The sequence below is a fragment of the Rhinoraja longicauda genome, chromosome 6 (genome assembly GCF_053455715.1).
Source record: "Rhinoraja longicauda isolate Sanriku21f chromosome 6, sRhiLon1.1, whole genome shotgun sequence".
Classification (NCBI taxonomy): Eukaryota; Metazoa; Chordata; class Chondrichthyes; order Rajiformes; family Arhynchobatidae; genus Rhinoraja; species Rhinoraja longicauda.
The window spans coordinates 78,144,580-78,159,447 of NC_135958.1; the positions used below are offsets into that span (position 1 = coordinate 78,144,580).

Below are 14,868 nucleotides of genomic sequence, written 5' to 3' on the forward strand. Positions count from 1 at the left end.
AGAAGAAGTATATCATAGCAAAGAAGAATGGGAAGCCAGAGGATTGGGAATCTTTTAAAGAGCAACAGAAGATAACTAAAATGGCAATACGGGGAGAAAAGATGGGGTACGAGGGTAAACTAGCCAATAATATAAAGGAGGATAGTAAAAGCTTTTTCATCTATGTGAAGAGGAAAAAAATAGTCAAGGCAAATGTGGTCCCTTGAAGTCAGAAACAGGGGAATTTATTATGGGGAACAAGGAAATGGCAGACGAGTTGAACTGGTACTTTGGATCTGTCTTCACTAAGGAACATACAGACACACTAAACACACTAGACACACTAGAACATCCCAGATGTTCTAGTGGCCAGAGATCCTAGGGTGACGGAGGAACTGAAGGAGATTCACATTAGACAGGAAATGGTGTTGGGTAGACTGATGGGACTGAAGGCTGATAAATCCCCAGGGCCTGATGGTCTGCATCCCAGGGTACTTAAGGAGGTGACTCAAGAAATTGTGGATGCATTGGTGATCATTTTCCAATGTTCTATAGATTCATGATCAGTTCCTGTGGATTGGAGGGTAGCTAATGTTATCCCACTTTTTAAGAAAAAAGGGAGAGAGAAAACGGGAAATTATAGACCAGTTAGTCTGACATCAGTGGTGGGGAAGATGCTGGAATCAATTATAAAAGACGAAATTGCGGAGCATTTGGATAGCAGTAACAGGATTGTTCCGAGTCAGCATGGATTTACAAAGGGGAAATCATGCTTGACTAATCTTCTGGAATTTTTTCACTCAGAGTTGTGAATCTGTGGAATTCTCTGCTTTGTGGATGTAACTAGGAAAATTGACAGGGGAGAGCCGGTCGATGTGGTGTACCTCGACTTTCAGAAAGCCGTCAACGAGGCCCCACATAGGAGATTAGTGGGCAAAATTAGAGCACATGGTATTGGGGGTAGGGTACTGACGGGGATAGAAAATTGGTTGACAGACAGTGGGGACAAATGGGTCCCTTTCAGAATGGCAGGCAGTGACTAGTGGGGTACCGCAAGGCTCGGTGCTGGGACCGCAGATATTTACAATATACATTAATGACTTGGATGAAGGGATTAAAAGTATCATTAGCAAATTTGCGGATGATACAAAGCTGGGTGGTAGTGTGAGCTGTGAGGAAGATGCTATGAGGTTGCAGGGTGACTTGGACAGGTTGTGTGAGTGGGCGGATGCATGTCAGATGCAGTTTAATGTAGATAAGTGTGAGATTATCCACTTTGGTGGTAAGAATAAGAAGGCAGATTATTATCAAGTTAGGAAAAGGTGACGTACAACGAGATCTGGGTGTCCTAGTGCATCAGTCACTGAAAGGAAGCATGCAGGTACAGCAGGCAGTGAAGAAAGCCAATGGAATGTTGGCCTTCATAACAATAGGAGTTGAGTATAGGAGCAAAGAGGTCCTTCTGCAGTTGTACAGGGCCCTAGTGAGACCGCACCTGGAGTACTGTGCGCAGTTTTGGTCTCCAAATTTGAGGAAGGATATTCTTGCTATTGAGGGCGTGCAGCGTAGGTTTACTAGGTTAATTCCCGGAATGGCAGGACCGTCATATGTTGAAAGACTGGAGTGACTAGGCTTGTATACACAAGAATTTAGAAGGATGAGAGGGGATCTTATCGAAACATATAAGATTATTAAGGGGTTGGACACGTTAGAGGCAGGAAACATGTTCCCAATGTTGGGGGAGTCCAGAACCAGGGGCCGCAGTTTAAGAATAAGGGGTAGGTCATTTAGAACGGAGATGAGGAAAAACTTTTTCAGTCAGAGTTGTAAATCTGGACTTCACTGCCTCAGAAGGCAGTGGAGGCCAATTCTCTGAATGCATTCAAGAGAGAGCTAGATAGAGCTCTTAAGGATAGCAGAGTCAGGGGGTATGGGGAGAAGGCAGGAACAGGGTACTGATTGAGAATGATCAGCCATGATCACATTGAATGGTGGTGCTGGCTCGAAGACCCAAATGGCCTCCTCCTGCACCTATTGTCTATTGTCTAACTACCGCTGCACCACCTTGACTGCCCTTCTTCAAACTGAGTGCGAGGGGAGAGGATGGTACAGGGATAAGGAGAGGTCAGGTGTGAAAATGAGACATCAAAGAGGATGCATGGTCAAGGAAAATGTAAAATAGATCATTGTTAGCTCGGAGGTGACAATGAAGCATACAGATAAAATTTAATCGTGGAGACAGTCACACTGGTTGGAAAAACCGGGAGGGGGGAGGTGTGTTCTACACGTGTGTGAGTGTGTGTGTAGGGAGGAAGGGACACGCCTGTAAAACACTGTAGCTTCCATGTCGAGGAGAGAACATGGGAAGGCGGACACAAAAGTCTGGAGTAACTCAGCGGGCCAGGCAGCATCTCTGGAGAGAAGGAATGGGTGGCGTTTTGAGTCGAGACCCTTCTTCAGACTGATGTCAGATGAGGGGGCGAGACACCCAGAAGGGTCTCGACCCGAAACGTCACCCATTCCTTCTCTCCAGAGATGCTGCCTGACCCGCTGAGTTACTCCAGCATTTTGCGTCTACCTAAGGTTTGGAGGATCATGGGCTGAACACAAGTAAGTGGGACGAGCTGGGATGGGGCATCTCGGTTGGCATGGATGAACCAGGATGTCCCATTGGATAGGACTCCAGGTGGAACGCTGAGCTGGTGAACACTGATTGGAAGGGCCATACAACTTGGCAGTCACAGAGCTCGCTTTAGTGACAGCTTTATCTCCAGATCTCGGCAGTAAACACAAATTTTCATCGTCCTTGGGCCAGTCATTGGCTTCTCCGTCCAGCTCTGTCACACCTGACCACTCTCACTTAACACGTCAGTACCTTCCACATTCCACTGCTGCCTCCCAGGTGCCACGTACAGCACTGAAACAGGCCCTTCAGCCCGCCGAGTCTGTGCTGCCCATTTGCACTGATGCCTTTTTATTGAAGTCCGGTAGTTTAGTTTAGAGATACAGCGCGGAAACAGGCCCTTCGACCCACCGGGTCTGCACCGACCAGCGATCCCCGCACACTAACACTATCCTACACACACACTAGGGACAATTTTTACATTTACCAAGCCAATTAACCTGCAAACCTGCACGTCTTTGGAGTGTGGGAGGAAACCGGAGCTCCCGGAGAAAACCCGCGCAGGTCACGGAGAGAACGTGCAAACTCCGTACAGACAGTACCCGTGGTCGGGATGGAACCCGGGTCTCCGGCGCTGCATTCGCTGTAAGGCAGCAACTCTGCTGCTGTGCCACCGTGGTCGAGGGTCTGGCCTACCCTGCCCTCAAGGTTGGCAGCAGGAGGCACAGAGGTGGACGGGTGAGGAGAGGGATGTGGTTTCGCTGATTGGTCCACACATCCAGAGGCGGCGATGGCTGGAGGCCCTGCAGCAGCCTGGGGCTCGTCTGGACTGGCCACCACTCCACAATGCCTACAGTGCGGACTGGACTTTGAGAATGGTGCCAGACTCTGGCGCCTCTTCCAGACGGGCCGAGTGGACTATTACTGTACACTCTGCTAATCGGTGATTGTGCTTGAGTATCACACTACTTTACTGGACTGTGTGCAAGGAATGATTTTCACTGTGCATTTACAATAAAGCACCATTGAACCATTGAACTGTCAAACCCTCCATTTCCCAGCACCCCCCCAGATTCTACCCTCACCCTAACACAAGGGGCAACTTACAGCAACCAAATAACCCGTGTCATAAGTGATAGGAGTAGAATCAGGCCATTCGGCCCGTCAAGTCTACTCCGCCATTCAATCATGGCTAATCTATCTCTCCCTCCTAACCCTATTCTCTTGCCTTCTCCCCACAACCTCTGACACCTCTACTAACCAAGAAGCTATCTATCTCTGTCTTAAAAATATCCACTGACTTGGCCTCCACAGCCTTCTGTGGCAAAGACTGTCTTTGGGATGGCGTGGGTAAGGCGGAGAGTGTAGAAAGGAAGATAGACACAAAATGCTGGAGTAACTCAGCGGGACAGGCAGCATCTCTGGAGAGAAGGAATGGCTGACGTTTCGGGTCGAGACGCTTCTTCTGACTGATGTCAGGGGAGAGGGAGATACAGAGATAAGGAAGGCTAAGGTGTGAAAACAGGACAAAGGGGACGGATATCAAGGACAATGTTGAATAGATCATCGTTAGCTGGGAGAAAGGAACAACAAGGCAAACAAAGAAAAAATGTAGTTGGAGACATTCAGACTGGTCGGAGAACTGGGAAGGGGGAGGGATGGAGAGCGAGGGAAAGCAAGGATTACTTGAAGTTAAGAGAAGTTAATGTTCATACCGCTGGGGTGTAAGCCACCCCAAGCGAAATACAAGGTGCTGATGCTCCAATTTGCACTGGGTATCACTCCGACAATGGAGGAGGCCTAGGACAGGAAGATCAATGTGGGAATGGGAGGAAGAGTTGAAGTGTTGAGCAACCGTAGAAGGGAGGCGAGCTGAAGATGAGGGAGAGCGGAGGGGACAATCAGGGATTGAAGAGGGACGGAGAGGGGTGTGAGGTGGGGGTGAGGGAGGCTTGGAAGAGCGTGTGGCTGGGGGAAATGTTGCGATGGTTGTGAATCATTATCCAAAACCTGATCACCCTGGCACCCGCAAAGCACAGTCAGTCTAAAGTGTAAACCCGTGGGCACTGATAAGCACAAGGAGTAATTAAACAGTCCTATTATACAAAGTCCATTTGCTGCTAATAAACACTGGAAAAGGACTGTGCAGAGAGTAAATATTATCCCAAATGACTGCCGCGTCCTGCAGGGCGCCACAGGTAGTCAGACTGCGGAGAGGTGTGGTGACATTCTGTCTATGGCCAGAGAGGCGATGAGCCCTTAGCATTCAAGCGGGGGACTGAGGTGTAGGGACTGGCTGGGTGGGGACTGGAGTGTAGGGACTGGCTGGGTGGGGACTGGAGGGACTGAGGAGAGACGCCAGCAGTGACCAAAGATAGACACGAACAGCTGGAGTAACTCAGCGGGACAGGCAGCATCCCTGGAGAGAAGGAATGGGTGACGTTTCGGGTCGAGACCCTTCTTCAAAGTCACGGGAAGGGGAAACGAGATACAGGCGACGATGTGGGGAGATAAAGAACAATGAATGAAAGATATGCAAAAAAAAAGTGACGATGATAAAGGAAACAGGCCAGCCGGGCCCTGCCACCCCACAGGTGAGCAGCTTTGTGAGGGGCAGAGGGGTATGGCAGATGATGGAGGCAATGATGCATGCAAGATGGATCCAAACCCTCCCCCCCACACCTTGCAGAACACCACAGGTTCCCACAACGTCCTGCCCTTTACATTACAATTCAACACACCCTGGCCTCCAATTGTGTGACTAACCAATAAACCCCCCCCCCCCCTCTTATCCCTCCCCTGTACCCCAGCTGAATGCTTCCCCTGTACCCCAGCTGAATGCTTCCCCTGTACCCCAGTTGAATGCCCTCCCCTGTACCCCAGCTGAATGCCCTCCCCTGTACCCCAGCTGAATGTGCTCCCCTGTACCCCAGCTGGATGCCCTCCCATGTACCTCAGCTGGATGCCCTCCCATGTACCCCAGCTGGATGCCCTCCCCTGTACCCCAGCTACATGCCCTCCCATGTACCCCAGCTGGATGCCCTCCCCTGTACCCCAGCTGAATGCGCTCCCTGTACCCCAGTTGTATGCCCTCCCCTGTACCCCAGTTGGATGTGCTCCACTTTCCCTTCCTCACCCTCTCACAGCCTTTTGTCTCCTGTTCATCTCAGGCCTTTGTCCACCCACCTGCTAATCCCCACACACACACCTGTACCAGTCTGAAGAAGGGTCTTGACCCGAGACGTCACCCATTCCTTCACTCCAGAGATGCCGCCTGTCCCGCTGAGTTACTCCAGCTTTTTGTGCCCATCAATCACTTGGCTGGTTTTGTCTCACCTTTCGCCACCCTACTAATCGGTCTGAAGAGAAGAGTCCCGACCCAAAACATCACCTATCCAGAGATGTAGTTTGGCTCACTCCGGTTATTTTGTGTTGTTTTACTCATGGTTCCGAAATGATAGAACTTTATTTATCCCAGGAGGGAAATTGGTCTGTGATCAGTCATAAAACACACAATAAAGAGGAAGAGGATTGTACTGTTTTGCCTTCCATCACAGTGAGGAATATGGGGAATCCGCTGTGGTGGATGTTTATGTTAACTTTTATGTAGTTGTGTCTTACTTTTTTTTCTTCGTATGGCTGTATGGTAATTCGCATATCACTGTACCTTAATTGGTACATGTGACAATAAAAGACCTTTGAAACCTTTGATACATGAAATTAAAGTGAAAAGTCCAGGATTGGGGATGTGCAAAGATTGGGCAGGGGAGTCAGGATACCCCACGACAGAAGGGGGAGGAGTTGTCCAGTCTGATAGCCACAGGGAAAACACCTGCAGTTCCCTGTGTCTGTGTGTGTGTACCTTGGCTTCTTGTGTATCTACTGGCACACATGCCAGGGATCTGGGTTCAGATGACTCTCTGACCCTCTCCACATCTCTATAAAACAAACCTCTTTGACCAGCTGACCATCCTGAATTTTGTGTTGGGATATTTGTTAGAGATAGACACAAAATGCTGGAGTAACTCAGCGGGACAGGCAACATCTCTGGAGAGAAGGAATGGGTGACGTTTCGGGTCGAGACCCTTCTTCAGATTACTGGGCAGGTTGGCCAACTAATTCATGGATTATCAGTCCGTGCAGGTAACATCAAATAAAAAATTGTAGGAAGGAACTGCAGATGCTGGTTTATACCAAAGATAGACACAAAGTGCAGGTGTAATTCAGCAGGTCAGGCAGCATCTCTGGAGAAAATTGTTGTACTTCGTGGTCCGGTATCTGTTATACCTTTGTTAGGACTCTGGACTGACCACAAGTTCACGTGTTTAAAAGGTTAGAAAGCTGGAGCTTAAATCCAGGCTGTTTATTCCACGGCCACCTGGAACCAGAGTGCCCGCAAAGAACACGTCGTTCTACATGGGCACACAAAGTGGTCCTTGCAATATCACAACAAAAATAGGTGACATACTGGGCCAGAACCCTTCTCCAGACTGCCGTCTGAACCCTTCCTCAGTCTGAAGAAGGGTTCCGACCCAAACCTCATCTATTCCTTTTTCTCCAGAGATGCTGCTTGACCTACTGAGTTACTCCAACACTTAGTGTCTATCTCACATCAAGTTTGTTGTCACATGTACAAGTGCGGTGAGGCACAAGTAACAATGAACATCTTGCTTGCTCCAGCATTTCAAGGCTCCCTGCTTACCCCCTTCCCATGGGATTGTCCTCTCCCATAACAGCCCCACTCCCAATGGAAGCAGAGCCACTCTGCCGACTCCACTGGTTATCCTCTCAAAATTCACCCAACACCACCACCTGCAGGTAGCCCTGACGATTGCAGCCAGACCTGCTGATTTTGTAATGGAGGCTCCCTCTGTAAACCGCAGTCAGAATTTGCCAGGAAACCAGTCCTTGCTTCTGCATTTAATACTCCACAGATTATATCCTCAGAGTAATTGCTATTTGGTTTTCAGACCAGTTATAAAAGCCAAAAAGGAGGCCACATACAGTAAAGCAGTTGGCATCTTCGCACCCACTCTACAGCACAGGAGTGGGAATGGGATCTCTACACTTGCTGTACCCTCTTCCACAGATACCCAGGACTGGCGCGACCTCGACTGGTGGCCCATTCTAGACTACAGGAGAACTTGCTGAAGCTTGGTGCAGCCAATGCCAAGTGGGCGAGGACCACAGTCTAGGGTCCTTCCCCAGCTGGACATTGGAGGGCAGGGTGTGGTGGAGACCCCCTGAAACGAGGAAAAAGATATCACACCAGTGGCAAGGGTGTCAGGTATAGACAATAGGTGCAGGAGTAGGCCATTCAGCCCTTTACTATGATCATGGCTGATCATCCACAATCAGTACCCCGATCCTGCCTTCTCCCCTTATCCCTTGATTCCGCTATCTTTAAGAGCTCTATCGAACTCTCTCTTGAAAACATCCAGTGAATTGGCCTCCACTGACTTCTGAGTCAGAGAATTCTACACATTCATAACTCTCTGGGTGAAAAGGTTCTACCTCATCTCAGTTCTAAATGGCCTGCCCCTTATTCTTAAACTGTGGTCCCTGGTTCTGGACTCCCCCAACATCGGGAACATGTTTCCTGCCTCGAGCACGTTCAATCCCTTAATAATCTTATATGTTTCAATAAGATCCCCTCTCATCCTTCTAAATTCCAGTGTATGAAAGCCCAGTCGCTCCATTCTTTCAACATATGACAGTCCCGCACTACGATAGTTTCGTGACCCTACCAAAGATAACACTAATGAATGTATGTATAGCCGCTGAGAATGTCAGGGGAATGTTTTTGCACTGTTCTTGTTTTCTATTAATCTGAATAAAGCTTATTTTTGGAATGTAGCTCAGTTCACATGACAATAATAAACCAAACAGGGATAATCCTGTTCGGTAACATTCCTGTGAGGAACCATGATGATACATTTAGAAGTGTTCCATTAACGCAAGTTTTTTTTGTTGTCAAAAAAAGAATCCAAATGTTTTAGTCTGAATATTTTATTATTCTTGCTGTGAAAATTATGGCATTGTTCATTTACCTGCTAATGTCCAGTCTACACAGGAATCAGAAGAGAACAGAAAAAAAATCCATTTGAAAAGGGGAAGAGCAGGGCTATGGCAAGACAAACAGGTTTTAAAAAAATCACATTTGGTCCCAGTTCTAACCACAATGGTTACCAATTAAATCGAGGTATGGCTGCCAATGATGTCTGCTGGCTGCTTAATGTTCTAAGTTCAAAAACGAGAACTAGTCAAAATTAGCAGGACAATGGAGCAGAGAATCCAAAGCGGATGAAATACTGAGGCAGACTGATGTGTGGCACAAAATACAAAGAGACAACATTATCCAGGCCATCTCTTTCCAACACTCGAGACAAGTTAAAAAAAAATGAGAGAGCATTTTTAAACAATATATTACCAGCACCATCCACTGTTGAAAATGTTCACACAGCTCCATTTTGCATCCGCTACAACATGCAAAGCAGTACAAGATCTTCGCCATATCTTTCCACAACATGCCAAAGGTAGCAGAAAATAACCCCTCCCAACCGCACACCTTCAATACTCCATTATGTACAAGAACTATTTTTTTTTAAACAGGAGTGTATTAATTCAGAAATGCCATCACTGATCAGACGAGCTTTATTGTGGATGCACACCCACAAATTTCCAGACAGAAAAAAAAGGCTTTAAATCTCTGCTGGTATAAAAGACGATTAAGAAATTCATGATTTTTTCTTCTTCTTTGATTTCCACAAACAATTTCAGCGTACATAAGGCAACATGGTTACACAATAAAAACGACAGGATTTATTAAATCTGAGAAAAAAACTGCCTCTAAAGCTTTATAGTATATTCTTCTGCCTAGATTAAACATTGTGATCACTTAGGTTTCCAAGGTTTAGCACTGCGTTAATGCAACAAACCAGTGGTCAAACCCACCCCCCCCCCCTAAGGTGGGGCATCAAGCTAAGCCTGATTTACACAGCATTTTCCCTTTAAAATAAAACTGCAGCTCCCCTCTCTCCCCCTCCAGCAAAAGGCAGCTGTTGGCAGAACAAAAACAAAATGGGGGAAGAATTAAAATGAGATAGGAGAATGGAACGTAGCCATGCATCTGACCTGTGCCTTACCAAAAAAAGGATTTGATTTATTTTGCCAATGATCGCGTTTTGCAGTACAAATCTAATATGATTTTGTTTCGTTTCAAAAAAGCTAACTTTGGTACAGGAGGTGTATTTTTGTGTTTTGTTTTAAATTCTATTGGATGGGACTACAGCCAGCCTAGCATTGATTAATCTTTCCATTCTTTCTTGATGTTGAGCTGCCACTCCCAGGAGAGGTGATCGGATTTGTCGTCGTCGGTGAAGAAGGATTTGACGCTGTAGCTACCCCTCGCCAACAAGCCCTTGGGAGCTTCTTCCTGTGTTGTGAGGAACTCGTACTCAGTGTCCCGCGGTCCGTAACTCCCAACCATGTAATCAGAGCTGTCAACTGTTCAAAATGAACAGGAGGAAACAAAACAAGAGCAATGTTTTAGTAAACTCTCCATTATACATCTCAAGTCACGCTATCTACAAACAATTCTACTTGGAGAGATAGAGATACACAACGTAAACAAGCCCTTCGGCCCACAGTGCAGGAAAATACCTGCAGATGCTGCTTTAAATCGAAGGTTGACACAAAATGCTGGAGTAACTCAGCAGGTCAGGCATCCTGTCTCCCTGACATCAGTCTGAAGAAGGGTCTCGACCTGAAATGTCACCCAATCCTTCTCTCCTGAGCTGCTGCCTGACCCGCTGAGTTACTCCAGCATTTTGTTTCTACTTTCGGCCCACAGAGTCCATGCCGACCACCGATCTCCCATTTAACCATATCCTACGTTAAACTAATCTAATCAAAAACTATATAAAGTGCTGGGGTAACTCAGTGGGCCTGCCAGCATCTCTGAAGAACGCGAATAGTTGACGTTTCGGGGCATGACCCTTCTTCAGATGTTGTCTAAGAGGAAGGGCTCTGACCTGAAAAGTCATTGTCAACGTTCTCCAGAGATGCAGCCTGACCTACTGAGTTACTCCAGCACTTTGTGTCCTTTTGGGGATTAAGCAGCACCTGCGAACACCCATCATTAATCCCATGACACTTCTTCTAGTTTCATGGGCAGGAATATCTAAAGAACCAGAATGATCACAAAATTGATGGTTGGCGTGGACTCTGCGGGCCGAAGGGCATATTTCCATGCTGTATCTCTAAACCTGTCTTTTGAAACCATTATCCTAAAAATATTACTTCAGAGAAGCGTCTGATCGGTTTGCTGGAGGCAAAAGAACAAAAAGGGTGCAAAGAATTTGCAACTATAAAGGTTCTCATGGCATATTAGACAGGCTAGATTGAGGTCACATAACACATTTGCACCCCACGTACTCACTTTTTATTCCTTTCCTCGACGTTGACTGAATATATTTCAGCCCAGAAACTATTTCGTTGTTAACCTGGAGAAATAGAGAGGTTGAGAATAAGCTGTTGATACATTGGATAGCTAATCACTTGCATGAAATACACAGTTCTCAGAATAAACACCTGCATTGTGTTTTGCACATAAGGAAAAAGTTGCATTGCACACAAGGAAAAAGATCCACAATTTTAAAATTATATATACAGCAGGCACCACAAAATGCTGGAGTAACTCAGCGGGTCAGGCAGCATCTCAGGAGAGAATGAATGGGTGACGTTTCGGGTCGAGACCCTTCTTCAGACTGAAGAATCTGAAGAAGGGTCTCGACCCGAAACGTCACCCATTCCTTCTCTCCTGAGATGCTGCCTGACCCGCTGAGTTACTCCAGCATTTTGTTATTCCTTCGATTTGTAGCAGCATCTGCAGTCATTTTCCTATACAGCAGGCACAGTGGACTATGAAGGATGGATTTCAAGTCATCCCTCTCTCCTCAAGGTCGAGGTCTTGCTTTAAAATTGGGTATCTTACAACCTAATGGTACAAGCATTGAATTCTCCATTTTAGCTAAGTAACCATCTGCAGTGAGCAATCAGGCCACAACTTACAGGCTAAGCAGCAAACTGGCTACAGTCAGAAATAAATGAAGCCACAAAGAACAGGTATCTGTGACTGCCAAATGGAACAGGTATCCATGACTGCCAAATGGAACAGGTATCCATGACTGCCAAATGGAACAGGTATCCATGACTGCCAAATGGAACAGGTATCCATGACTGCCAAATGGAACAGGTATCCATGACTGCCAAATGGAACAGGTATCCATGACTGCCAAATGGAGACAAGGATCTGCAGACGCCAGTATCTTGAGTACTACACAAAGTGTTGGAGAAATTCTACAGGGGGGGGGGGGGGGGGGGGTCAGACAGCATCTGTGGATGGAATGATCTAAACATCATCTATCGTAAATTCCCTCCGTAAATGCTGCCTGACCCATTGAGTTCCTCCAACAATGTGTTTTACTCACTTTGGCATGCTACCAATTCATGTTTAGTTTAGAAATACAGCGCAGAAACAGGCCCTTCGGCCCACTGTGTCCATGCCGACCAGTGATCCCCACACAATAATACTATGCTACACCCACCAGGAACAATCTTTACATTTACCAAGCCAATTAACATACATATCTGCACGTCTTTGGAGTGTGGGAGGAAACCCACGTAGGTCATGGGGAGAACGTACAAACTCTGTACAGACAGCACCTACAGTCAGGATCGAACCCACGTCTCCGGCGCTGCATTCGCTGTAAGGCAGCAACTCTACCGCTGCGTCACCGTGACCGCCCACGGTGGCGCAGTGTAAATTAGGGGATTGGACACATTAGAGGCAGGAAACATGTTCCCAATGTTGGGGGAGTCCAGAACAAGGGGCCACAGTTTAAGAATATGGGGTAGGCCATTTAGAACGGAGATGAGGAAGAACTTTTTCAGTCAGAGAGTGGTGAAGGTGTGGAATTCTCTGCCTCAGAAGGCAGTGGAGGCCAGTTCGTTGGATGCTTTCAAGAGAGAGCTGGATAGAGCTCTTAAGGATAGCGGAGTGAGGGGGTATGGGGAGAAGGCAGGAACGGGGTACTGATTGAGAGTGATCAGCCATGATCGCATTGAATGGCGGTGCTGGCTCGAAGGGCTGAATGGCCTACTCCTGCACCTATTGTCTATTGTCTATTGTCTAACACGCACAGTAGTTGCTTCAGTCCACTTGGGTGTGACTGGTAGATATTAAAATAATCTTTGTTGCTGCAACAAAGCGATTAGTTTCATTTTAATTTGTCAACTTCCTAATTCTCCCCACTGGATTTACTCTGACTTTTCTACCAGTTTTCCCAGCCTGAGTTTTTCCCTTTCATACAATACAAGAATGAGATACTGGCACAAAAGTCAAAAATTAGAACCAAGCAGTCATCCTTCCAAAGTCTAAGCATGGTTCATATGAAGTGGATGTAGTCCCATGAACACAATGTTTGATGATGTGCCAGAACTAATTGATACATCCAAAGAACTCTGTGCATAATGGCTCCCCCAATCGTGGTTTTCCCTGTGCTATTTCGAGCAGCCAGAATAATGCAAGTAGGAGAAGGTAATTGGGATTGCTTGAATGCTGGAAACCAAGTATGGAACAGCAAATCCTCATTATTACAGACCATGTTATCATGGATTCCGGTTATAGCGGACAGCAACTTCTGACTGTGTAGGAAGGAACTGCAGATACGACACAAAATGCTGGAGTAACAGCAGGACAAGCAGCATCTCTGGAGAGAAGGAATGGGTGACGTTCTTCAGACTGAAGGTTTCTCAACCGGAAACGTCGCCCATTCCTTCTCTCCAGAGATGCTGCTTGTCCCGCTGAGTTACTCCAGCATCTTGTGTCTACCTTCGATTTAAACCAGCATCTGCAGTTCTTTCCTACACAAGGAACTGCAGGTGCTGGTTTACACCGTAGACACAAAATGCAGGAGTAACTCAGCGGGACAGGCAGCATTTCTGGATAGAAGGGAATGGATGATGTTTCAGGGTCGAGACCCTTCTTCAGACACCCTTTAAGAACACAGGTTGCGAGTCACATTGCGGAGCCATAGAAAGTGGCAAGACATTGAAAGTGACAATCAATCGCTTGGATCAACACTTAAATCTATTAAACAGTGTAATAAACAGCCTTTAGTATCTTCAGCTTGCAGTAACAAAATTCCATTTTTTGCTCGTTTTATATTCAAAAACAACTCAGTGTTTCACAGAGTGACTGTGAGGTGGTTGGAGCAAACCCTTTACCCGGTTATAGCAGACAATCGGCAATAATGGACCCACATGGTCAGTTACAACGAGGGTTTACTGTATATTCAAATATTTCAGTAAGATATTTCTAAAAACAGAAACATACCTTGAAGCTAATTTTTATCTTGTATTCAACACCCTCTTTCAGCACAAAAGGATTCTTTTTAAGTTTATCAAGGTCACCTGAAAATAAAGACAGCTGGTTAAACTCAGACCAAGAAATATTGATGGACCTCCACTGTAGTTGTTTTCTACACTAGTTGGTACATTCGGCTAAGTGTGTGTCCATGTGCGTGTAGTTTTTGTATGCTCTCCCTGTGACCAAATACATACTGGGCCAGTCCCATTTGTCTGCATTTGGCTCATATCCCTCTTATCCATATATCTGTCCAAATGTCTTTTGAAAATCATAATTGTATCCGCTTCTAAAGCTTCTCCAGACAGCTCATTCCAGAAATGAACTACCGAGTGAAAATGTTGCTTCTGACGTCCCTCTTCAATCTCTCCCCTCTGGCCTTCAGCCTGTAAAGTGCTCTGGTTTCCTCCCATACCCCCAAAGACGTGTGGATTTGTGGGATAATTGGCCTCTGTAAATTGCCCCCAGTGTGTAGGAAGTGGATGAGAAAGTGAAATCGCATGGAACTAGTGTGAACGGGCGATCCAAAGGGAGATACAGTGCTGGAATAACTCAGTGGGCCAGGCAGCATCTCTGGAGATAAAGGATAGATGACGTTTCAGGTCAGGACCCTTCTGCAGTTAATGGGAAGGAAAGTTCGAGAAGGGATAAGAGAGTAAGGTCAGGGCCAATTGTGACCGGTGTGAGAGGGAGGTGAATACCGAAGTTAAAGTGTTGTATTTGAATGTGCGAAGTATAAAAAATAAAGTGGATGAGCTTGAGGCTCAGTTAGATATTGGCAAGTATGATGTTGTGGGAATTACAGAGACATGGCTGCAAGAGGACCAGGGCTGGGAGC

At 46.5% G+C, this 14,868-nt stretch overlaps 1 protein-coding gene across 1 annotated transcript in view; it reads right to left on the bottom strand.

The window, feature by feature from the left end:
* Positions 1-8,606: 8,606 nt before the first annotated feature.
* arhgdia (Rho GDP dissociation inhibitor (GDI) alpha) overlaps positions 8,607-14,868 on the bottom strand; it is a 41,003-nt gene continuing 34,741 nt past the window's right edge. The window contains exons 4-6 of the mRNA XM_078401406.1: positions 14,001-14,077; positions 11,043-11,106; positions 8,607-10,108 (exon numbers count right to left, since the gene is read on the bottom strand). Coding sequence (XP_078257532.1) covers positions 9,909-10,108; positions 11,043-11,106; positions 14,001-14,077 — 341 coding nt within the window. The 3' untranslated portion in view covers positions 8,607-9,908. The remainder of the gene's footprint in view (positions 10,109-11,042; positions 11,107-14,000; positions 14,078-14,868) is intronic.